At 35.2% G+C, this 25,356-nt stretch overlaps 3 protein-coding genes across 3 annotated transcripts; 1 reads left to right on the top strand and 2 right to left on the bottom strand.

Annotated features, from left to right (window-relative positions):
• Positions 1-863: 863 nt before the first annotated feature.
• LOC131632920 (uncharacterized) lies at positions 864-4,291 on the top strand. Its single transcript, XM_058903638.1, has 6 exons — positions 864-1,157; positions 1,639-2,649; positions 2,784-2,957; positions 3,312-3,454; positions 3,720-3,830; positions 3,930-4,291. The coding sequence occupies exons 1-6, from the start codon at positions 1,041-1,043 to the stop codon at positions 4,015-4,017; spliced, it is 1,644 nt and encodes a 547-aa protein (XP_058759621.1). The 5' UTR covers positions 864-1,040; the 3' UTR covers positions 4,018-4,291.
• A 322-nt stretch (positions 4,292-4,613) lies between these two features.
• Positions 4,614-7,080, bottom strand: LOC131632929 (uncharacterized). Its single transcript, XM_058903647.1, has 5 exons — positions 6,594-7,080; positions 5,812-6,507; positions 5,346-5,425; positions 5,188-5,259; positions 4,614-5,099 (listed from the first exon to the last, which is right to left on the bottom strand). Exons 1-5 carry the CDS (start codon positions 6,924-6,926, stop codon positions 4,868-4,870), a joined length of 1,413 nt encoding a protein of 470 aa, XP_058759630.1. The 5' UTR covers positions 6,927-7,080; the 3' UTR covers positions 4,614-4,867.
• Positions 7,081-12,496: 5,416 nt separating this feature from the next.
• LOC131603637 (uncharacterized) lies at positions 12,497-13,175 on the bottom strand. Its single transcript, XM_058876039.1, has 2 exons — positions 12,869-13,175; positions 12,497-12,772 (listed from the first exon to the last, which is right to left on the bottom strand). Exons 1-2 carry the CDS (start codon positions 13,019-13,021, stop codon positions 12,596-12,598), a joined length of 330 nt encoding a protein of 109 aa, XP_058732022.1. The 5' UTR covers positions 13,022-13,175; the 3' UTR covers positions 12,497-12,595.
• Between the last annotated feature and the right edge of the window lie 12,181 nt (positions 13,176-25,356).

Genomic DNA, 25,356 nt, shown 5'->3' with positions numbered 1-25,356 from the left:
AGTTTGTATTAATATATTTATTTTTATCAAATATAAGTTAATTTAATAATATAATAATATAATATGATAAGATAAATCACAATTTTTTTAATAAAAATATCCTTTTGTGTCATTTTATATTTATCAGCTAGTGTAACAACTAATTTACCAAACACTCAAATTAACTTATCAGTTATCCGTCACCAAAGACACCAACTACTAGCTACCAGTCACCAAGTAGCCACTAATTTTACCGAACAAAGCCCTTAGAATAAATCAATAAAGTTAATTTATTCAAATAAATCAACTTTGATTAATTTCATTACTTTTTCTTTTTCTGGTTCAAGATTGATTATGAAGAATCAATGAGATTAACCGAGATGAAAAAAATTAAAACTTTTGTTATATTTTTATGGTATAATACTAAATAATAAACTTATTTTTATCATAATTTTGATTAATTAAACTGAATTCAAATTTCATGTATTTCGTTAAATTTATTTATATAATTTATATCCAAATTTAAAATATTTTGGTGTTTCTTAAATTTTTCACATATATTAAATTTGTTGTGTAAGTTTGTATTAATATATTTATTTTTATCAAATATAAGTTAATTTAATAATATTATACTAATATAATATGATAAGATACGTAAATCACAAATTTTTTAATAAAAATGTCTTTTTATCTCATTTTGTATTTATCAACTAGTGTAACAGCTAATTTACCAAACACTCAAATTAACTTATCAGTTATCAGTCGCCAGCTACTAGCTACCCCTCACCAGCTACCGACTGATTTTACCAAACAAAGCCCTTAGAATAAATCAATAAAGTTAATTTATTCAAATAAATCAACTTTGATTATTATCATTACTTTTTCTTTTTCTGGTTCAAGATTGATTATGAAAAACTCAAAGTTGTTGATCTTTCCAATTCTACTGTTATCACCACTCATGAAGCAATAAGCATCAACATCTTCATCATATATAAATTAAATCTCTTCTCTTTCTCTCTCCTTCACCTCTCACACTTTCTCTCTCTTACATCTTCATCAACATGGGTTCAACCTCTAGTCGACTCGGGTCTCGTCCTTCTCCTCCCAGGGTCAACAACCATCGCTTCAGTTTCTCTTCCTTTCTCTGCGGCTCCTCCACCTCTCGCTCCATTTCTCAGGTCCCGATTTTCTTCGATTTTACTCTTTTTCAATTCACCCTCGCCTTTTCAATTCAATTTTTCAATTCGTTGTTCGTTCTCCGATCCCCTTTTTATTCCAAAAGGATCAAAATTATATATTTAGTGATTATCATAGTTGATTACGATGATGATGATTGATTAATACAATTTTACATGTATGAGCTTAATCATTGAAATTAATTAGTTGATGTCAGTGATCAAGGTTTTAAAAAACTGTGGCATGAAGGTTTTTCACAATTTCGGTCTACACTGGTGTCACAATATTTATTGTGGTGGTCGCCGTGTGAATTAACCACAATTCTCTAACATAAAATAGTGAATATCGGTATTCGTTTTATACTGAATCGTGTATCGCAGACCATTAACGATTTGTTCAAATTCGGCTGTGCTATAGTGCTGTTATAGATGTCATTTAAATATATCATGTATAAGGGAGTAACGTTTTAAACAATTTTTTTAGATGGAAGAACATCAATATGAAGAGCTTCATGTTAATTCGGCTAGACATTTCAATGATGAAATTCAGAAGGTCCCTGAGGAATCCTCGTTATCATGTACAGAGGAAGCTAGAATCAGTTGCTGCCCTCAAGCTGAAACTTCAATTTCAACCGATATGAGAACTGAGTTCTGCGGGAATGATACTGTTGAAGGTTCTTATGGAAATGTTGCAACGAGTGCTCAGAGGAATTGCTTGTCTGATCATAAGGATCTAGTTTCTCCTGATCAGGTATGTGCTGGTCATAGTCATCCTGAATCATATAGTGATGGTAACAACACTGCTAGTAGTAGTAGTACTTCGTTTGTTGAACAACGGTCTTCAGATCCAGTCTCTGTAAATGATTTTACTAACATGGATAGAATCAATAATGTTGATGATCCAGTGTTTAGTGGTGTCTCTCGAATCTCTCATCATGAGACCGTGCAACCAAGGAGCTCAATCTCTCAAGAGCATGGAAATGCCAGTTCTGGTGAAATTTCTGTTGAGGTTGACACAAATGCTGGCATATCTATCCATAGTTCTTCCACTCATGTTGCTCAAGCGTCGGATGCACCACCAACTCCTCAAATGCCTGAAGATGAATCTCGTCGCGAAGCAATACCTTCAGGCTTAGGTATTTTTGTGTCCAATCGGGAAATAGTGCAAGGAAATGATGGTCTGTTTCAAGTTGACGTGGTCGCAATATCCTCCAATATTTTGTCTGGCAGCAATACAGATGCGGATGATCAGGATGCCAGAAGGAATGGTAGAAGATTATTTTGGGATGCTTTTTCACAACGTAGTTCAAGAAGGTTTGGTGATTCTCCAACCATCGTTATCTCCACGGGAGGTGCTGATGATTCAGGATCTCAGGATCGGTGGCAGGTTGATTTTGATGAGGATTTATCAAATGACGGGCTTGGACGTCCGCCCAGATATAGGGGCAGTAGAATTCGCAGATTGAGTGAAAGAGTGCGACACTCAAGATCTGAGGTGATTCTAAACATTTTATACAATACCTCAAATTACTTAAATCACATACTTGCATTTATCTACTGAGTTTGTGATTCCTGTAATGTTACTTCTGTCACAAGCATTTCTTAAGCTGTTTGATTTCCTTTATACAGATCTGGGAAAGGCTTCGTGGAGGCCTTGATGAGATTGGTCGGCTGAACTCTTCATGTCCATTAGGACTTCATGCAGACGGTATGTGCTCGTGCGAGTCATTCCCAATGGCTGAAGAATCTAGCTCTCGGTCAAGTATTTCAAGAATAGTCATGCTGGCTGAGGCTCTGTTTGAGGTTTTTACTTTCTCTATTTGCTCCGAGATTTAATTTAGCGTTCAACCCTTACCCCGCGTTTTTCTTGCATAATTTGAATCTAACTATGATACAGTTGATTGATAGGATAGTGTGACACATCATAAATGTTAAAGCCAGGTGCTATTATTACTTGTTATGTTAGCTGCAGATATTTTGTGCATCAGAACTATGGTTTTCATGGTGGATCATTATTCATAACTGATTGGAATCTATTATTTTCGGGTTACATGAAATGTCCCTCACTAGAACTAAATAATTATTTTGCCCGAAAGTGATATTGTATTGTATGTGGACCAAAACAAATTTACGAAGCACCATATTTTTCCGCCGCAGGTTTTAGATGAAATTCACCGACAACCTTCATCCCTTTCCCTATCCACGCTCTCACTCCCTGCACCTGAATCAGTCGTGGACTCTTTCCCTCTGAAGTCTCACAAAAAGGTTGATGCAGCTGATGGAGGCAATGATGCTGAACAGTAAGCCCCATGATCCCAATTATTATTGTTATTATCATCATCATCATCAAAAGTAAACAAGTTTCCCCTAGATTAGTTGTGGTGGATGATTTGTTTTTAACTTTTAATATTCGAGTCTGTGCCAGTGATTATGATACTCTGTTTGCTCTTGAATGTTCACATGAAAGTTATATACTTTTTATTTATTTTTATTTTTTCATTTAGCCGGTCGAGAGTATTCCATCTTCCAATTTAATATTAAAAAAGTTAAAAATCAATTTGTTAGATGTTACATATGCTTGGCGGAGTATGAAGATGGGGACCAAATACGAGTTCTTCCTTGCAAGCATGAATATCACATGTCGTGTGTCGATAAGTGGCTGAAGGAAATACATGGGTAACCTACCTGATATGTTGTTCTCATTCTTTTCATATTTACTTATTTTATTTCTAATATCTAAGTAACCATGTTTTCTGCTTCTATCTTCTTTTACAGGGTATGTCCTCTGTGTCGCGGCCATGTTTGTGGAGGCTCAACAGAGCAGTCAGTTCACTCAGAAGTTCAGTCAATAGTTGAAATTTAGGCTAAACTTAATGTTTGCCTTTGATGTATATACACTTCACATCAATTTGTTCCGCCAGAAATTAGTGTTGCCAAAATGGTTCATTTTGATAATCACAGAATTTGATGGATCATTTTGATTTCACTTAAAATCTTTGAAAGGTTAATTGATATCAGAAGTCTTAAAAGATTGAATTGATGCTAAGTGTATGCTGAATAATCATAAGTGATACTAATATCCCTGTAAATGATAGGTGGCAAAATAGTAATAAACAAGGCAGAATTTTATATCCGAATTTTGCGAGGCTTCTCCTGACTAGTTAAAAAATCAAACAATTTTATATCCGAGTTAATATCCAAAATTAACATCCATAATGCGGGGTTAGATTGATGCTTTCCTACAATTTCAAAGATCAGTTGGATTATTTTTAGTTGTTGTTGGTGGAATTCTAAAAAATCACGGCACCGCCGCGGTTTATAAAATTTAACAATTGTAGCTTTAGAAAAACCATGGTGCTGTTAAATGTGTGTGAGGTGGCGGTGGATCACTTACCAAATCGTACTCGAAACATAAATTTTAATGAAGGACGGAGAAAGAGTTCAACTTATGCACACATGAAACATAAATGTTTGATATATAAGAGATTTCATATCATGAAAATAGTATTATTGATAATTCAGACACTAGTAATTAAGTCTTTTTTATGGTCTTCTACATAACAGTTTTAGACTCCTCCAGATGAGACCTTTCAGCGTAGTTCAAAGAGGTTGAACATTTTCTGTGAACAAGGTTCAAAGTTCAAATCTTGACTACTAACATTTGCTTGGAGAAAGAAGCTGATAGAGACCTCAGCTTAATCAGTCATGTATTCTCAATAGTTTTGAGAAAATGGATTGATGTTACTACTGCGAACTGAATTGTCACGATGAACAAAAAGATTCGGATGAATATTCTCATCATCATCAAATGTTGTCCACCGCCTCGAGTTCTCACTGTGTTTTTCTTTCGCTATGCTGCGCATGCTTTCCATTTCTTCAACATGGCTTTTGAATTCCTTCTTCACCACATCCAATACAACATCACCATATCGGTCACACCATGATCTGAAACACAATAAATACACAGGATAAGAAAGAAACCTTAAAAGTTGAGTACATAAATGAATAGTCAAGTAATCTAGACCACACTTACTTAGGGAAGTAGTTCTTCAAATCAGCTTTGTCCACTGGAATCCTTGTAGATATTGCTTCCATTTGATCATTCCTATTATCAGCACACAACATTATAAGCAAACTAAGTATCATTTTTCAAAATGTAAGTTATGACACCAAAAGAAAGAAAATACTAACGAAAATTTAAGATTTGGATTTGTGCTGCTAAGTTCTGTCTGAATTCTTGACAGCTCCTTTTTTATGTTGTTTCCCAAAACCTAATCATAATTCACAATAAAATTCTGTTAATATATGATTCATAAATGACAAATGAATTTGAATTGATTCCGCCATCAATCTCACACACACATTCTCGCAATCAACTCATCTATGACTGTTAGATTCGATCTCTAGTAATGGTCAGCAGGATCGTCTTAATTTATTTGAAGACCCTGTGTAGGTTAGCCACAAGTCAATTGCGGTAAAACTAATAGGGGCCCTAATTTGTTGCAGTATAACCACGACAAATATTTAATAAGGCTCTATTAATTCACATTTTGACCTTGATAACGTTTGTGAATCTGCATGTCCTCAAAGACGGATCTCATATGTAAGAATGAGTGAGATTGCTGAGTGCATACTCTATAAGGGATAAGAAAAATACCTTGTCAATGAAAAAATCAGAAGGGGAACCATCAGAATGCAACTTCTTTTTGATCAACTTGGTGTCTGGTCCATCCCTTGCAAAAGACTGAGATGAAGCTGAGAAGGCCTCACTATCAGATCTCTGATTCAGAGGCAAAGGAGCTGTCTCATCATCATCCAATTCATTTTTCTTCCCTTTCTTAAATCCATCAAACCCCCATTGTTTTTTCACCAATCCCTCTCTCTGCTCCCTATGAAACAATGTCCTAAAAGGTTTCCTCTTCAACTTTTCCGAACCACCACCACCACCACCGCTTTCCTTCCCCGGTTCCGGAGGCCCACTTTCTTCCATTAGAATTGACACACCTTCATTCTCCTGTTTTCCCTTTGAATTCAAAGAAGGTGAATCAAATATACTCTTTTCATGCTTGTTCGAAGAAACAAACCCCAAAACCGATCCTTTAATCTGTTTCAAACCCAACCCGTGATTCGATTTTCCCTTAGAATTCAAATTCTCCTTGTTCATCAAACTCTTATCATCCTTCAAGTCAATCACAGACCACTCCTCTTCAGAATTCTCTTTCACATCCTTCGACTTCCCCGCGATCACATCCTTAGCTTGAATCTGAACTCCTTGCACTGCTAATCTTTGCAACAACGGCCTTTTTGAAGAATGGTAATCATCTTCAGAAATACACTTAGCATAAAGCAGTTCCTAATAAGGTAAATAAAAAAAAGTCAAAAGTCAAAACCAAAAACAAGAAAGATTCAAAACTTCATAGATGAGTTACTCAAATCAACCTGCAAAAACAGAAGCTTGTCTCTTAATATAACCGGACTTTCTTGTTCCGAAGACGAAGCGATAAGGGTTTCAAGCAAGTGAGTTTTGAAAGCCGAAACTTCGGTTTCAGCTACAATTCCTTCTTTGTGAAGACCCATCAAGTTCAAAACTTGGTGGAAAGAATCTTGTTGCCATTTAAGGTTATCAGATTGTAGCTTTGAGAGCTTATGTTCTGCAGATTGTAAAGATCGTTTCTTGAAGCTGAAAGGAAGAATGGTTTTGCAGAAAGAGGTGATTGAACCATGGAGTGATGAGTAGTAAGTGGGGGTGTAGTTGGAGTTGGAGTACACCATTTTTTCTTTTGAGAATGATGAAGAACGTGAATTTTTAAGGTGAAATTTGTTGTTTAAGAATGATGTTGGAGATGAAAAAAAAAACTGTCGGAAATTATGTATGGTTTTTGTTTGCGTTGTTTTTGTTTCTTTTCAGAATTTGAAAATTTTGAAGGGTGTTATTATTATTTCTCAAACGGTCGTTTGAAGGTGAAACTAGCCGTTGAGGGTTGTAAATGAGATGAAGCATCATCGTGTGGTGAACATGCTCTTCCATGTGGCTTTTGACTAAAAGGTCAAAAAAGTAACTTCAAAATTTAATTTTTAAAGTCTATGAAAATTATCATTTGTTTTTTAATAGTTTATCAATAACTAATAGTTTAGCTAAGAAAATATTATTTTTTGAAAATATCCAACAAACAATATTGAAATAATAATAATAATAATAATAATAAGGGAAAAGCTAACATGTGCCCCAAGGACACAATTTAATAGACTATGTATAAAAATATTTTATTGAAACATGTGCATTCAATGCTTCGAAACTTTAAATATGACTTTATTACATTTAATTCTATTTAACTTTTTCTAATTATAGTATCCAAGGGCACATGTTAGCATGACCCTAATAATAATAATAATAATAATAATAATAATAATAATAATAATAATAATAATAATAATAATAATAATAATAATAATAATAATAATAATAATAAAACTTGTGTTTCATAAAATAGATTTTTTTTGATCATTAGTCACGTGTCATCTTGGAACAAAGCATATGTAATAAAATCAAAGTGTCATCATTAGAAGTGAGAAATTCAACAATAAAATTTGTTTAAATTAGAGAGTCTACTCCTATTAGGTTGAACTTGCTCGCAAGTTTACTTTTCCGGCCATTCAAATAGATGACCCAAAGAATATGAGGAATCCTAGGGACGAACTGAAAGCTCAAGCTTATGCTAAGTTTCATAAATGTTCATTCGGCCGCGATTCTGCTAATGATGAAATTATAGGTGGTGGTTAGAGGAACAATCATAGTGTCATACTCATGGAAGCCATTTTTATCTGTCAACAATTACACATAAATGATGAGGCGAACACAATGGAGCATTGAATTTCCTAATGATGCTACTTACTATCCTTGAATGGATGACAAAAATCTTTGGGGTGACGTCTGTGTATACTAGTGAACATATAATGTAGTACACCTACCGGGATTTCAGTTCGTCTTGAGATTGCGAGTGCTTCATCCCTAAACCAACAAAATGTTATGCAAATCTGTATGACATGTGCGTGCTACCATTACATGAATCATGACTAACCTTGGGATTACCCCCTCACAATTACACCATATGATACGAGCCTACGTCAAAGTCTTTCAATATTGGTGTAAGTACAAGAACAATATTTCTACATTGACACTTTTCTTTCATCTCTTCCCTATCCAAAGGAGTTTTGCTAAATCTGACAAGGCCTAAGGATTGTTTTCTTGTAGAAAAGGTTGTAAGATATTTAAAGTATACATGTACAACTATAAGTTTTTTAAGGAAATGTAATATCTTGTTACTCCTCTCAATTGCATTGATCACAAGAGCCTTTTCAAAATTCCAAAAGGATTTGTTGATAGTAGTGACTATTCATTAGCGTATTATCCTTCTCCAACTCAGACTCCTACCCCCTCCAAAATGCATGGATAAATTCACAAAGTTTCTAGAGGCAGAATCAATTTTTAGTGGGCTGAAGACTAATATATAACACTCCAATTATTTCTCTGAAGAAAAGGATTATCTAAAGAATACCCTCACAAAGTTTTTGGAAGATCTTGGCTTTATGGAGGAAGTGGATCCTTTAGGTGCGAATCCACCAAAGTCTAAGAAACTTCATGTTGAAACCCATCTATTAGTTGAGGCGGCTACCAAAAAAAAGGTAGGAAAGACATCTTTGGTGAAGAGAGATCCATTTCTGAAATTTAATTAATTGATATATTTTGCAGAAAGTTGTTTTCCTTTAATTAAAATGACTTGTGTTGTTTTAAAGATATTACGAGTTGCCTTGATGCCATGGCTTTGATGATAGTCTATCACACTCTAGTTTTAGTATTCATTTTTTTTTTGTTTTTAAGTACTTTTACTGTTAATGCATTTTTGTTTAGTATGTTTGGAATAAGGATTTCAAAGATTCGTAAAAAAGACCAAACAAAGTAAAAATCATCCTAACCAGACAAATTTTATGGTATTTTGTTGTAGAAGTTACGATGATGAAGCAAGGAAGTCCTGTCACACGAAGAACGAAAGAAAATAAGAGAAAATCATAAGCAGATGATAATGGTGCGCCTTCAAGCATAACGATACTATCTAGTGAAAAATATCCTAAGTGGCACGCTCCAAACACTAACATCATTATTCCATTTTTAATACATAATTGGAAACAAAATAATTTGTCTAATTGCAGCGCGTTTAAGTAAGAGTGCGTTGTGATTGTGCAATTTCAAAATTTTATTTATAAATAGAAAAATGTATTTAGTCATCAGGGTTCTGATTTTTAGAGAGTCTAAGGCATATTTTTTTCACCAAGGATAAAGGAAAACAAAGGCTGCCATTAAGATATCATCTTAATTGTTGTAAGTCTTTATTTTTGCTTTCTTATTGTTAAAGGTATTAATCTCTTAAGGATGAGTGACTGACTCTCTTCGATTAGGTTCTATTTATATGAGTCTATCCTAAATATGTGATTTTTGTGATTCTTCATGATTTTTTCTGTAAAGAGTATATATTTTACAATTAGGTACCCAAAGAAAATAATGTAAATAGTTATCGAAAAAAGATAAAGAAAAAAAATGAAAATGGTACAAATAAATAAAAAGTCTAAAATAGTTCAAGAAAATAGCCAGAATATATGAATAAGAGAATCCAGTGCCTAACTCCAACGAATTAGCCTCCTTGACCTAAATTTATCACACCTTAACTCATACCACATTACAACCCTTAAAACCTCTAAAGTGTATGTATGTCTATGACTTGATAGACTGGTTAGAAAATCTTCAAGTCTATGGTAAAATGATTTATGCATGTTGATTTAGTGAACAATTTTTCATTTAAGTGAATTGGTGAGAAGAGAGAAAAAGTTGAATAGATAATATCCAAGAATAATGTCTTTTGATTTATCTATATACCGAGGTATGAGAATGAAAGTGGAGATTGAACAAGGTCGTGAAAATCATTTGGTATGTAGTGACAACTTAAAAGTTATCATCAAATAGGTAAATTTTTCGTTTTTCTAAAATATCATTTCCAAGAATTTTCCTTGAGGACAAGAAAATGTTCAAGTTTGGATTTGTAATGACATTGTATCACACTATATTTTTAGTATTCAATTTTGTTGTTTTAAGTACTTTTACTGTTAATGCATTTTTGTTTTGTAGGTTTTGAATAAAGATTCATAAAAAAAAAACCAAACCAATGGAAAATCATCCTAACCAGTCAAATTTCATAGTATTTTGAAAGCTACGATGACGAAGCAAGGAGAGGATTGACATTAGAAGAATGGACGAAAATCACTAGAAGCAAATAATAAAGGCGTGCCTTCAAGCATATCGACTCTATCTAGTGAAAATATCCAAATTGGCGTACTCCCAACACTAGTGGCATGATCTTAGCTTTCTGTGAGAATTGGAAAATAAATAAAATGTCTAATCACATAATAGTTGATTTAGGGAACGTCGCGATTCTACAATTTTATAATTTATCTATAAATAGAAAATGTATTAAGTTATTAGGGTTCTAATTTTTAGAGAGTCTAAGATATGTATCTGTACCAAGGAGATGGAAAATGAAGTATACCTGTACCACTCTAACCCCGATACTTATATAAAAAGAATTATACGCTGATTAAAGTGTTACCAACTTCAAAACATCTAAACTCTATTCAAATAGCGGCGGAAAAATAAAATTAAAATACTCGCCAAAATCATGTTTGTTCTCAACTTCAAAATAACGTCATAAAAACTCCTAAAAAATATTAATTTGAATTCGACCATTAAAACAAACGTCGCTGCCCCGATGTTACATGATTAGAGCATAGCCACTAAATAAACAACGAAACAAAATGGAAATAACTTCAAAAGTTATCTTCCACTCACAGCAACAACTTCTAATCATGATTATCTGCAAGATGTCTATGGTGGAAAACATCAAAGTAAAGGTGTGAGAATTCACTTCAATAATTAAACAGTATAAGCTACAAGGTAGAAAACAAACATCTACACATATATCACAAGATTCACACAACATCATTCTCACACTTAATCTATTAACAAACTCAATACAATCACATACTCATCAGTTAAATTATACAATGAGACTCATAATATCAACTAGAATCATATGTATGTGGTACCATATGATCAACAGTTGGTTCACTCAGGAACCTTGTTCACCTTACTCAAACCCGAATCTACCCTGCTCGGATTCAGGATATGTCACCAAGTCCACCATACTCGGATTGCAACTTGCCTCTTTCATCATCAACAACAACACAATGATGCATGTCAATACACGTCAATGCAACAACAACATAATGTGTAAAGTCTCCTCCCGACAATAAACAAAACATGGATTGATTCAACGATAATAGTTCACCTTCCAAACTATTATCCCATAACAACATCACATAATTTATTAACATAATTCATGCTCATACGGTAGCATGTCAACATCACAACTTACACATTTAACACAACATCGTCATCAATTATTCACAATCATACAATAGCATAATCAATAGGATTAGCACTCGACATTTTATCATGTACAACATCGTAAGTATTACGGGAGTCTGATAAAATTTTCCCTTTAACTTTCGAGGTACCTTTTATATCACATAAAACCCCTGAAGTTTTCCTCCATTCCAGCCACCCCGATTGAATTTGATGGATTACACCTCCTTCTATTTTTCCATCATTTTGTATTACGCGTCCAAGATATTTAAACCGTGGGACTTGTGAAATGATACTGTCTCCAACTTTTACCCTTAGATTTGAAACGCTTCTCCTTTTGATTAATATACATTTCATATACTTTGTCTTACTTCTGCTTAGTTAGGCGAAAGAAATGTGTTTCTAAAGCTTTAAAGCTGTCCAAATAGAACTATATCATCAGTAAAAAGCATGCATCAAAAACTAAAATAAAAAAAATAGAAATTTAGGATTTGGACCTTAATGCAAGCAAATTTTAATGGAAAAATCATGTGTCTCTCCACCCTAACCCATTGTTCACACGCTAACCAATACTCATTCATAGATACTTCTAGCCCCTTTAATTTTCCACAAAATCTTTCCAGCACCCTATCACATACTATCTCCGAGACACTGAAAATTAATTATAAGTCTTGTTTGTCTATTCGATTTAAAAATGACATTAAAGGTGGTTAAAATTTTATTATTCGGTTCAACAATGACATTAAAGATGGTTAATATTTTATTATTTTGTCAAAATAAATGAATCGAAGATGAGAGCTTTAAGTTCCAAAGACACTTGAAGAATTAGCAGTTGGAGGATGTAAAGCTAACTCACTTTTAGATGCATAAGTAAACTTTAGAAACTACTGTACTTATAAATAACAAATTACAAAGGCTAAATAAAGTATCACTTCACTACATGGAATTGCCGATCTAAAGATTCCTCTACTTAAGATTTAAACTGCCGCAATAAACCACCAAAAATACTTTTTCTTTTCTGTTGTTGATTTTCTTCTGACTTCATACTTGCTTTAAGCTTCTCATCTAATCTCCGTTTGGCTTCTCTTGCTGATCCTCCCAGTTTCTCATCAATCAATGACTGTTTCTGCTTTAACACGCTTCTTTCCTGTTAACAATGGATCCATCTCCATTAATATCTAGCACTAGTATATACATATGGATGATGAAATGGAATTGAAACATATACATAAAGAATACAAACCAGTAAAGAAGGTTTTGATGAGGAAGTAGTAGATTGAAGGTTTCTTGTGTATAAACAGAATGAGCGTCTTGTTGTGGAATCACCATATCCTCCTTCTTTTCCTCTGCTTTGATGCAACCGTCTCCTTCTAGCACATTCAACTCCTGGAAGCATTTTTTAGTTCAGTTCAGTACCAAACACTGTCTTAATGAAAATGGATTGGGGATTTCTTGGAAGTACTAGTATATAATAAATGAAAAGAATTAGTGTTAAATGAAACATGAATAGGCTAGGTGGAATAATTTTGGACGAGCGTGAAGGTTAAAGTAAAGAAGGTGGCGCGATATCCTCGAAGTTTCGTTCCACGAGTCAAATAATTAAGATACAGCAAAAAGGTTTGGTCCATGCCTCATAGGCTGTATAGATCTTTGAAAATAATACAGATAATAAGATAAAAGTCTCTAATATATATATATATATATATATATATATATATATATATATATATATATATATATATATATATATATATATATATATATATATATTCACTTAAAATATCTTTAATATTTAAGGGGATCTCGATGAGAATGATTATGACAAAAAAAATATGTGTAGTATGTCGAGTCAATAATTTCCATACCTTTGTATATTGAAAGTTCTTTGTGCATGACTCATAATTCCATTTGAAGGATATCTTAAGAGTTTGGTGGGAAATTATAGAAGTTGCATTGACAAATCTTATATGAGGTGCCAAAGGTACCACCAAGGTCAACACGGGTTGGTGTGTCATTACAACTTCCATAAACATTAATAATAATGTAAGAGAAAGCATGAGACCTGAGAGTGTGCTCTTGTCGAGACCTCACGTTTAAATCATGATAGGTGCTAACATTACTGTGTTGGGTCATTCCATACAAACATTTGCTCTGTCTTTAAATGGGCCCTTACAAGTGAACAGTGGAATTGGTCTCCCTCATATTAGTCAATATTAAGGTTGGATACCGAGTTTTTAAATAATTTTGTGCATGAGAAGTTCTGGGAATTCCATTTGATAAAATGGTTGTCTGTTTGCTCTATGTGAGTTTTTTGAAGCAAGTGTGAAAAGAGTTCATCATGGAGTGGGCAGCCAAATGAAGTTTATACGAGGGGATAGTTTCATGAGATATACATGTGGTGTTAAAACTTATCCAAGTTCACCATATTCACGTGGCAAAGAGGTTGTAACAGGTACCATGAATCTCATTTTTATTCTAACATTTCCATCTTGAGTCAAGAAAAATTATATATGATTAAATTTAAGGTACGATCAAATATTTCTAAAATCCCTAAAGTCACAAACACAATGAAGGAAAGACTCTTCATATAGACCACATCTGGAGCACATAGCTGATTAGCCCATGTTTCGATGATGAAGAAGACAGAGTGTAGAAACATAGTGTAACAAGAAATCCAAAAGATGAACTTGATCTTTTTTTAGAGACAACGTTTCTAAATCAGATACCAGGTTTTGGTTTCTACATTAGAATCATATAATTCTTCTTTGTTGTGAAAAATCTAAGGTTAATTAGTTTTATTAGTGTAAGTGTCACTTATATGATCATATCAAATTGAGACATCTTATGTATTGAGGTTGAAGTTGAGATTTTTGGTTGTGAGCTTAGTGATAATGTGATAAGGTAAATGGATGTACAAGTGGTGAACGTGGGAAGATTTCATATATTAATATTATTTAACTGTCAGATTAAGGTCATGGATGTGAACATAGCCAATAAGAGCAACCAGGGGGCAAGAGAAGTCTAGTGGCTATATTAGAAAGAAGAGGACTCTACCCCATGCCTCCAATCATATCCATCTTTTAGCATATTATTTCTTTCAGCAATATAACTCTAAGCAGAGAAATCTATAGTGGCGCACACACGCACACACACACACACACAGAGATAATGAGAGAGAAGAGAGAGAGAGAGAGGGGAGAGTAAACAGGAACCACGCATATACTTATGACAAAAGATGTACCCAAAGTTTATCAGTATTTTGAAGCCAATTCCAAACCAGCTTTTCGAGGAGGGTCGTGTCGGCATCTCTAATTGATCAAACCCCTAAGCCACTCAACTTCCCTGTGTGTGTAATTTGTTTCCAAACGAACAAACGAATACTAGTGGTGGGAGTACCCTTTGAAATAAATTTTCTAGTTATAAGATCAATTGTATCACAAATGTTTTAAGGAAGTTAAGCGGTTTCCATGTAGTAAGATAGGATGAAGGTGAGAAATTATGTAACAATGGCTAATCTAAGAATCTTGTTGAGAAGTTTTTTTCTTTTGAAAGCCATGCATATTTTCGTTTTTCCATGATAAAGTTAAAATCATATCTTTTAGGTTTATCTTTGAGAATAGAAACACCAAGGTATTTATTCGGGAGAGTATGAGAATAAGACTTAGCAATACTGATCTTTAGACCTGATGTTCGACTAAATTTGTCAAAAAGAGCGGTAATAGCTATTATTTGAGACTTTTTTGCCTTTGCGAACACGAACACACCATAATGAAACAAAAGGTCATACAAACGAGGTCCATTATTGGATATGAAAATAGGGTTCTAAGAACCATTATGAACATCGTCCTTGTAATTAGTTGTGACAAATTAGAAATGTTTTAGGGTTTTGGGCAATGGTGAGTGACGACAGAGGTGGACAACGGGAGCATCCGACTAAGGTAGACGAAGGTATTATTCGACTGGGATAAATGATTGAGGTAGACAAAAGGAGCACATGATTCATCCATTATAAATTATTGTAAGGTATAGTTGGTTCCTTTCATCCGTCTTTGGTGTTTGTTTTTGAAAATCATAGCTAACAAGGATGAGTTTTAGTTTGAATTTTTATCATGAGGGTAGATTTGTTAAGGAATGTGTTTTCTATTATAAAGGGGACATCAACATGTAGTAGATGACATGGATCTTGATATGTGGAGCTTCTTTGAAAGCTACTACTATATTGAAAGAGATTAGTAATCTTGAGGTGGAGGAAACCTGATGAGGACTCTAATAAGGTAAGGACACATACAATTTATTGTTGACAAGATGTGGTATACATGGCTATAATAGAAGAAGTTGCACTAGTCTTGTGGTTGACCCTAAAACTCAAAAAAGAAAGGTATACATGGCCATAATTTGCATCATTTATTCATGTTATTGAGCTATTGATATAAATTTTTTGTATTGTATTTTTAAAAGAAAACCAAAGAAAAATCAAACACCAAATGCATATAGTAATTCAACACAAGCACCAATTGCATATGGTACTTCAACCTAAGAACGACCTACTTTTGGTATTTTAACATAAGCACCAACTGATATTGATTTTGAGTTTTAAATGCTGGATGTATATCTTACTGCAACATTTGAGGCAACACAGCCTCAACCAAATATGAACGATGTTACATCTAAAAATATTCCTACTGCTCCACCTGCACATGTTCCTATTGCTCAACCTGCACCTGTTCCTACTACTCATACTTCACAAGATTGTGATATAAGTCTTTTTGCACTTGATTACATTTTGTATACACGTGTTGAATATGAGTAACCTAAATTATATGTTTATGCAACTCCTACTTCTTAAACAAGTTGAGTTTCAGCAAGTTTCTACACATATGTTTATATGCACATAAGTTTCCCTCTAATACATGTTTTATATATTATGTAGAAAAAGAAATCAAACCAAAGGTTGAAAAAAAAATGAACTTGAAAGTGAGGAAAAGTGATTGAACAAGGGTTATGAAATTCAAAAACCTCAAGTTAGAAAGAAGTGATCCAACATAATCTTTGACTTTGTATACATAATGCATCTTGGTTATGCAGGTAAGATTACGTCTTTATATATTTCGAGACTGTAGCGGGGAAAATCTGATATCGAAGCCATAAGATTGACTCGAATCAATATTTCATTTGAAATCGCCACCGCGCTTTATTTTTTCAAAGGAAAAGGGAAAAGAACGTAAAACCCAAAGTTTTGTTTTTTTTTAAAACAAGAAAGAGAACTCAGGAACCTTTTTGAAAATCTGTGTGTATGCTAAAAAACGGTTTGTTTTATTTTTTAAAATAAGCTCGGCAAAGCGTTAAGCCTTGGGCCTACATACCTCCTCGGTGCAATGGAGAAGTCAGAGCTAATGTAGTTCCGCTTAAAGGAAAAAAAACGTTTTAAAAACGAATAAACACTTTATCGTCGTTGGAGAGAAATACTCAGCCATTGATTTTGAGCATGAGAACAAATGAGTTCTTTGCATCGCAAATGAAAGAAGGGCTCCAACTCGGATAAAATCGACGAGTATGCCACTAGCTCTCTCACGCGGAAAAGATCTCATTATATCAATCAATTTCAAAATCGTGGGGTATAACCACTCGTTTCGACAATTAACGGTGTCTAAACTTTGAAGAAAAAGAGGAAGAAAAGCCACTAAGAGCAAAAGATATTTTTTAAGAAAAGGTTTTGAAAAGGTTTGCAAACATAAGAAGGTTTTTTGAAAAAGGGAGAAGATTTTGAAAATTTAAGAAGTGGGAGGAGATGAAGAGGCTATCCTATTGCGTAAAATAAAAGCTAAGGAAAAGAACGGTCTAACCGAAATAAGAAGCCAACCCTTGACATTGTGAGTCAAGGTAGATTCCCCTTCCTTTGGAATATCAATACTAAACCAACATTATCACTTGGGGATCCAGATGAACTTATTGTCTTAGCACCACTTTGCATTAAGCACATTAAAATTCTGACAAAAATCGGGCAGAGTAACGGCTGTTTTCGGGTAAAATCCTTATCTCAATGCCTTGGAATTAACCATCAAGGACTTTCAAGGAAATACCTGCATACACAAACAGACAACAATCCAATGCCAGACAGACAGAACAATCACAGAGTAATAACAGAATAAGGGTCCAGAGGTCCTAAGTCCATAAGTCCGAATCTCCAAAATGCTAGGGATAGTGACCAATAGTCCAAAAGAGAGCCTTAAGTGTTTTTTAGATTTTTGTTATTTATTAGTGTTTTAGCATAAAAGTAAAGTATGGTCCAAGTGGACAAAGAGAAAATGGCGGAAACATAAACATATGTCCAAATGGACAAAGAGAAAATAGCGGAATATAAACGTCCAAATGGACAAAGGAAAAGTAGCGGAATGTAAATATGATGAAATGATAAAGTAAAGCAATAAAGCGAGAAATATAAAGAGCAGTATAATAAATTGCGGAAATTAAAGTCAATTGTTAGATGTTAAAGATAACCATCTTGAAACTTGTCAAGTATGTTATCAAAGTTAGTAGTAAAGATCGATGGTGAGTGAAGGATGTTCTCGGATTTAAATTCAATGGACATTTATCAGAAGCTTGATAAAATCATAGCGACTACACGATAAATTTCCATAAGTCTTAAATCAACCGCATACAATTCTCTTCCATATTTGATCTTTTTTTTATTCGGGACACGAAATATTGCGCTATGTTAAGCAGATCGCCAAGTGATTTATGTAGAAATCACCCTACAATGAGGCCGGTCAAAACTTTATGTGCTAATGCATGCGAGAGAAATGATATGTAGATCATTCTCCGAAAGCAATACCGCACGAAAAGAAAATAGGTAACGATCTAGTCTTTACTAAGAATCCATAAGAATTCTCAAAGTATTAAGACTTTCATCGATCAAAAGAAAAAAAGAGAAGAAGAAGAAAATCATAAAAGATAATCAACTCACACTATCATTAATATCATTCATCTAATATTATGGATTTGGTTATTTCAAACCTATCAACATCCTAGATCTAATGATATTAATGAAATGGAGGAAGAAGAATAAATGCAAAAGATAATCAACTCACACTATCATTAATATCATTCATCTAATATTATGGATTAGGTCATTTCAAACCTATTAACATCCTAGATCCAATGATATTAATGAAGTGGAGGAAGAAGGAAGCCAAAACAAGCATAAAAAAGGCAAAAAACCACATTCTGCCAGCAGGAAATCGATTTCATGCAGGGGGAAATCGATTTCCATAGTACAGTTTTCAAAAAAAACAAGTTACGTTCAGCACGAAATCGATTTCAGCCTTAAGGAAATCGATTTCATCAGTGTAAATTTCAGCAAAAACATCATTTAAAGGCATGAAACTTGATTTGAACAAATATACAAACACCTTATAATCACACATCAACTTGAGCACGAAATTTCCATCACAAAACCAGCAAATATCATCAATATAGCATCAAAGATGCATTGAACACAAGCAATAAAGATCTACATCATGGATCTAGCAAATTACCACTTCTTGAACAAAAGTCTTGGAGTAGCTTCAAGAGCAAGCACAAAGTGTATAGATCCTTCAAATTTGGAGATGAACAACCAAAGAAAAGAGAGAAATGTAGGAGGTTTAGTTCAAAATTAGCAAGATTCAATGTGAATCTCACTAATCTTATGAAAATGAACTTTGGGTGAGGGTTTTGGAAAGGGTGAGAAATGAATTTGCAAGCAATTTTTTGGCTCTCCAAGCTTGAGAAACGAGAGAGTAGTGGCCTCTATTTATAGGATGAGAGCAAGAGTAGTGGCAATTTGGTCATTTGCTCTTGGTTAATTAACTTGTGTTTAATTGGTGATTAAAGTGGCATTTAAATGGTAAAAAATGGTAAAATGAGGTTAAAATGGAATTAATGAAGGGAATTATTTTGGTGAGATGGAAAATTGGTAAAATGACAAAAATGGTCAAAGAAAATAGGTGCCAAAATCAAATCAAGCTTCCCTCTCTATTTTTTTTGAATTTCGCCTTAAGAAAATCGATTTCCCCAGGAGTGAAATCGATTTCACTCTGTTCCAGAAGAGAATTTGGCGCAAAATACACTAGGGAAATCGATTTACCCAGGAGGGAAATCGATTTCATGCTGTCCAGAATGTGATTTTGTTGAAAATTGCTGTAGGGAAATCGATTTACCCAAGAGGGAAATCGATTTCATCAGTCCAAAATGTGGAAAATGCCTTGTTTATTGCATGTCTTGGCTTGGTACCTACAAAACAAAAGCCTACAAAGAAACAAAGCAATATTTTTGGTATTTGGGTTAGTACAATATACATGCAAGATACACAATCATTGGCGCTTGATGGTCCCTCTTATTGATGAGGTGAGTGCAACACCACAAACAAAACTTCTAAGTGAAGCTCTTGATTAATGATTGGGATATGAATGATATATGATCTTAGGGTCAAAAATTGGGGTATGACAGATGCCCCTATTTAAGTTTCTTCGATCCGGAGGTACGATGATTGCAAATCTTCGTTTTGACGAGATTGAAGAGACTTAAATATATAAAACACACAATTTTTGATCCTAAGATGCGATGCAAAGGTTTAATGAATGCATATGATGATGATGAAACATAGAAACACTGGGGATGCAAAGGAAATCCACTGGGAACACAAAATGTCTTTGTGGGAAGAATTCCACTAGGGAAGATAAGGATCTATTGGAGAGACGAAACTCTGCTGAGGAAAGGAACTTCACTGAGGAAAGCATTTCGCACCAGAGAGGTCAAAGCATCATCTTTCACTAGGGATGAGAAAAAGGGACATCCTCTTTCACTGGGGATGAGAAATATGCATCCTCTTTCACTGGGGAATCAGAATACCTATCCTTCGTTAACAGAGAACACACCATTATTCCACTGATGATATGAATAGAAATGCATCGACGTACCACTGACGATGAAGATAACAAAATACACCCCCGTTCCACTGAAGGTGAACTACCAACGTCCCACTGGAGGTAGAAAGAGATGTATCGCCGTACCACTAACGATAACACATACCAACGTTCCACTGAAGGTATTGAAGAGAAATACATCGACGTACCACTGAAGATGAAGATAACAAAATACACCAACGTTCCACTGAAGGTGAACTACCAACGTCCCACTGGAGGTAGAAAGAGATGTATCGCCGTACCACTAACGATAAAACATACCAACGTTCCACTGAAGGTATTGAAGAGAAATACATCGACGTACCACTGACGATGAAGATAACAAAATACACCAACGTTCCACTGAAGGTGAACTACCAACGTCCCACTGGAGGTAGAAAGAGATGTATCGCCGTACCACTAACGATAACACATACCAACGTTCCACTGAAGGTATTGAGGAGAAATACATCGACGTACCACTGACGATGAAGATAACAAAATACACCAACGTTCCACTGAAGGTGAACTACCAACGTCCCACTGGAGGTAGAAAGAGATGTATCGCCGTACCACTAACGATAACACATACCAACGTTCCACTGAAGGTATTGAGGAGAAATACATCGACGTACCACTGACGATGAAGATAACAAAATACACCAACGTTCCACTGAAGGTGAACTACCAACGTCCCACTGGAGGTAGAAAGAGATTCCTCTTCGTATCACTGATGGTGAAGAGCAATCAATAATACTTTTTTTTTCAATGGTTTGAGGATGCAAACACAAATGCATAATCTCAATATTCATCGTCCAGCAACCAAAATTCAATCCATGACCAAAGGGAAAGAAGCTGCCCCAAAAAGACTGGACCAAGTGAGGGAAAAACTCACTGGTCTTCTGTTTGTAGACATCTGAACAGAATAACTGAAACATATTATCCACCTAGAAACAAATTCAATGGGGATTTTCAAGGAAAGTGAGCTTTTCTGCTTAAGACACTCTAAATGAAAGAGCAATCTGTTTGACAGTAAACTTCATGATAGCAAATGTGAATGCATGACTATTTTTTGATGCATGTTAATGATGCATATGCTGCCAAAACTTAGCACAAGGAGTAACTCAAAAGATAGAGTACGAGGATAACATAATCAAGCATGTCTCAAGCTGAACACCAGAGCAAAAACTGCTATAACAGTCTTTTGATGGCATCAGAATAAATGCTACCCAACACTGAGGAAACATTGGAGCTGAGAAAACAAAATAACCGAGTTCTACATCATCTTCGAACCAGGCCAAAAGTACATTAAGTGGGTTATATTCTTCCCCTTTTGCATATGAATACATCAACATATCCATTCCTTGTAATGCACTCATGAATCAAACAAAACTTCTTTTATATTTTTCAAAAAAGGATTTTGTTGAGATCAATTTTCTTTTTGTTTCAAAAATTACTATCAACAATAAATGACATTTTGAGAGATATGAAAGAAATAAGATTGCCAACAAAGGGTAAAGGCTCAAACTTTTTTAATAGAATGGTAGCCTGCAAAAGGCAAGATCCCATAGATGATTACAAAGTTTGGAAAGTGGTAATTTTGTGGAAAAGGCACATTGAAATGTAATGACCCTATCCTCTCTCTCAACTTGGAATTCCTTAAGCAAAGGCTTCTGTTGAAATGTGTTGAACTTCTTCATGATAAACAGATGACTGTTGATGATCAAGTCTTGTCTGATGTAGTTACTTGCCATGAATCCCTAACTTTTGCCTGGACCGCCCTTTCGGGTTTTCAGTCCACCGGGTATTTTATTCTGTTTATGTCTCTAATTTTTGCCTGGACCGCCCTTTCGGGTTTTCAATCCACCGAGACGCTCTTTTTTGCCTAAGCCGCCCTTTCGGGTTTTCAACTTAGCGAGCTGGTCTTTTATTATTTTTAGGCGAAGTATTTCTTGACTACATCAGCATTCACGGGACGTGGGAGCTCCTCTCCATCCATAGTTGCAAGAATTAATGCACCGCCAGAGAAGGCTTTCTTAACAACATATGGTCCTTCGAAATTAGGAGTCCACTTGCCCCTTGAATCGGAGGTGAAAGACAAGATCCTTTTGAGCACGAGGTCGCCTTCTCTGAATACACGAGGTCGAACCTTCTTATCAAAAGCTTTCTTCATTCTTTTCTGGTACAACTGACCATGGCATAAAGCCGTCATTCTCTTTTCTTCTATCAAATTCAATTGATCAAACCTGCTCTGACACCACTCAGCCTCAGATAACTTGGTTTCCATTAAAACTCTCAACGATGGAATCTCAACCTCAATAGGGAGCACTGCTTCCATACCATAAACCAAAGAAAAGGGAGTTGCCCCTGTTGAAGTACGAACAGATGTACGGTACCCATGCAAAGCAAATGGGAGCATCTCGTGCCAGTCCTTGTACGTAACAACCATCTTTTGCACAATCTTCTTAATATTCTTATTTGCTGCTTCAACAGCTCCATTCATCTTTGGCCTATAAGGCGAAGAGTTGTGATGTTCAATTTTAAAACTTTCACACAGTTCTCTCATCATACTGTTATTCAGATTCGAGCCATTATCAGTAATGGTCTTGCTCGGTACACCATATCTGCAGATGATGTTGTTCTTGATAAATCTGACCACAACTTGCTTTGTCACATTAGCATATGAAGCAGCTTCTACCCACTTGGTAAAGTAATCGATTGCTACCAGGATGAATCGATGTCCGTTCGAAGCCTTGGGTTCAATCATGCCAATCATATCAATACCCCACATAGAAAAAGGCCATGGAGAAGAGATAACATTGAGAAGTGTCGGAGGCACATGAATCTTGTCAGCATACACTTGACACTTGTGACACTTCTTTACAAACTTGTAGCAATCAGATTCCATTGTAAGCCAATAGTAACCTGCTCTAAGCATCTTTTTAGCCATCGAATGTCCATTGGCATGGGTACCAAAAGATCCTTCATAAATTTCATGCATCAACATGTCCGCTTCGTGTTTATCCACGCATCTGAGCAAAACCATGTCATAATTCCTTTTATACAAAACATCAGCATTGATGAAGAAACTACCAGCCAGTCTCCTCAAAGTTTTCTTATCCTTATTTGATGCCCCAAGTGGGTATTCTTGAGTCTGAAGGAAGTGCTTAATATCGAAATACCAAGGCTTTTCATATGTTGATTCCTCAACTGCAAATACATGAGCAGGTCTATCAAGACGTCTGATTGTAATTTGAGGTTCCTCATTATGAAAATTCACTTTGTACATGGAGGACAATGTGGCTAAAGCATCAGCCATCTGATTCTCGTCTCGAGGGATGTGGTGGAATTCAACTTTGTTAAAGAACGTCAACAACCTTCTGGCGTAATCTTTGTAAGGGATCAAACCAGGATGACGAGTTTCCCATTCTCCTTTAATCTGATTAATCACAAGCGCAGAATCTCCATAAACATCAAGAATCTTAATTCTCAGATTAATGGCCTCTTCAAGTCCCATGATGCAAGCTTCATACTCAGCAATATTATTTGTACAATCAAAACATATCCTTGCAGTGAAAGGTACATGTGACCCATGCGGAGTGACAATAATAGCGCCAATACCATGGCCATGAACATTAGAAGCTCCATCAAAAATTAAATCCCACTTGGATTCAGGATCTGGCCCTTCTTTTGGCAACGGTTCATCCCAATCTTGAGCTCTCAAATACATTATATCTTCATCTGGGAAGTCCATTCTGATAGATTGATGATCATCAATTGGTTGGTGAGCGAGGTACTCCGCCAACACACTTCCTTTCACAGCTTTCTGAGCTCGATATTCAATATCATATTCTGATAACAACATTTGCCAGCGAGCGATCCTTCCAGTTAATGCAGGTTTCTCAAATACATACTTAATTGGATCCATTTTGGAAATCAATAGGGTGGTGTGGTTCAACATATACTGTCTTAGTCGGCGAGCAGCCCACACCAAAGCACAGCAAGTTTTCTCAAGCAGCGAGTATCTTGTTTCGCACTCGGTAAACTTTTTGCTAAGGTAGTATATTGCATACTCTTTTCGACCAGACTCGTCATGCTGTCCCAACACACATCCCATTGAATTTTCAAGCACTGTGAGGTACATAATCAAAGGCCTTCGCTCAGCCGGAGGGAGCAAAATGGGAGGTTCAAGCAGATATTCTTTGATGTTGTCAAAAGCTTTTTGACAATCTTCATTCCACACACATCCCTGATTTTTCTTTAACAACTTGAAGATTGGCTCACAGGTAGCAGTCATATTGGAAATGAACCTGGAGATATAATTCAAACGTCCGAGGAAACCTCTCACTTGTTTCTCAGTCTTTGGTGCTGGCATTTCTTGAATTGCTTTGACTTTATCAGGATCTACTTCAATTCCTCTCTGACTGACAATGAAACCCAATAATTTTCCAGAACGGACACCAAAAGTACATTTGTCTGGATTTAGGCGGAGACGATACTTTCTGAAACGCTGAAACAACTTCAAAAGATCCTCCATGTGCCCTTCCTCTGACTGGGACTTGGCAATCATGTCATCCACATAAACCTCAATTTCTTTGTGCATCATATCATGGAAAAGAGTGGTCATGGCCCTCTGATATGTCGCGCCAGCATTTTTCAACCCAAAAGGCATCACTTTGTAACAGAATGTCCCCCATGGCGTAATAAAGGTTGTCTTTTCCATGTCTTCAGGTGCCATCTTAATCTGATTATATCCTGAAAAACCATCCATGAAGGAGAAAACCTCAAA

This window comes from Vicia villosa, linkage group LG1 (assembly GCF_029867415.1).
Source record: "Vicia villosa cultivar HV-30 ecotype Madison, WI linkage group LG1, Vvil1.0, whole genome shotgun sequence".
Taxonomy (NCBI): Eukaryota; Viridiplantae; Streptophyta; class Magnoliopsida; order Fabales; family Fabaceae; genus Vicia; species Vicia villosa.
Note: the sequence above shows the minus strand (reverse complement) of the source record. Positions and strands in the feature narration are given on the sequence as shown.

What these genes read in the sequence shown, in the direction of transcription:
- LOC131632929 (XM_058903647.1), bottom strand. Translation starts at nt 6,926, where the DNA reads ATGGTGTACTCCAACTCCAACTACACCCCCACTTACTACTCATCACTC. An exon ending in ACAAGCTTCTGTTTTTGCAG is followed by an intron (nt 6,508 to 6,593) that starts GTTGATTTGAGT and finishes TTACCTTATTAG; the next exon opens with GAACTGCTTTATGCTAAGTG. An exon ending in TTGAAGAACTACTTCCCTAA is followed by an intron (nt 5,100 to 5,187) that starts GTAAGTGTGGTC and finishes ATTGTGTTTCAG; the next exon opens with ATCATGGTGTGACCGATATG.
- LOC131632920 (XM_058903638.1), top strand. Translation starts at nt 1,041, where the DNA reads ATGGGTTCAACCTCTAGTCGACTCGGGTCTCGTCCTTCTCCTCCCAGG. An exon ending in CCTCTCGCTCCATTTCTCAG is followed by an intron (nt 1,158 to 1,638) that starts GTCCCGATTTTC and finishes CAATTTTTTTAG; the next exon opens with ATGGAAGAACATCAATATGA. An exon ending in TGGCTGAGGCTCTGTTTGAG is followed by an intron (nt 2,958 to 3,311) that starts GTTTTTACTTTC and finishes TTTCCGCCGCAG; the next exon opens with GTTTTAGATGAAATTCACCG.
- LOC131603637 (XM_058876039.1), bottom strand. Translation starts at nt 13,021, where the DNA reads ATGCTTCCAGGAGTTGAATGTGCTAGAAGGAGACGGTTGCATCAAAGC. An exon ending in CATCAAAACCTTCTTTACTG is followed by an intron (nt 12,773 to 12,868) that starts GTTTGTATTCTT and finishes CATTGTTAACAG; the next exon opens with GAAAGAAGCGTGTTAAAGCA.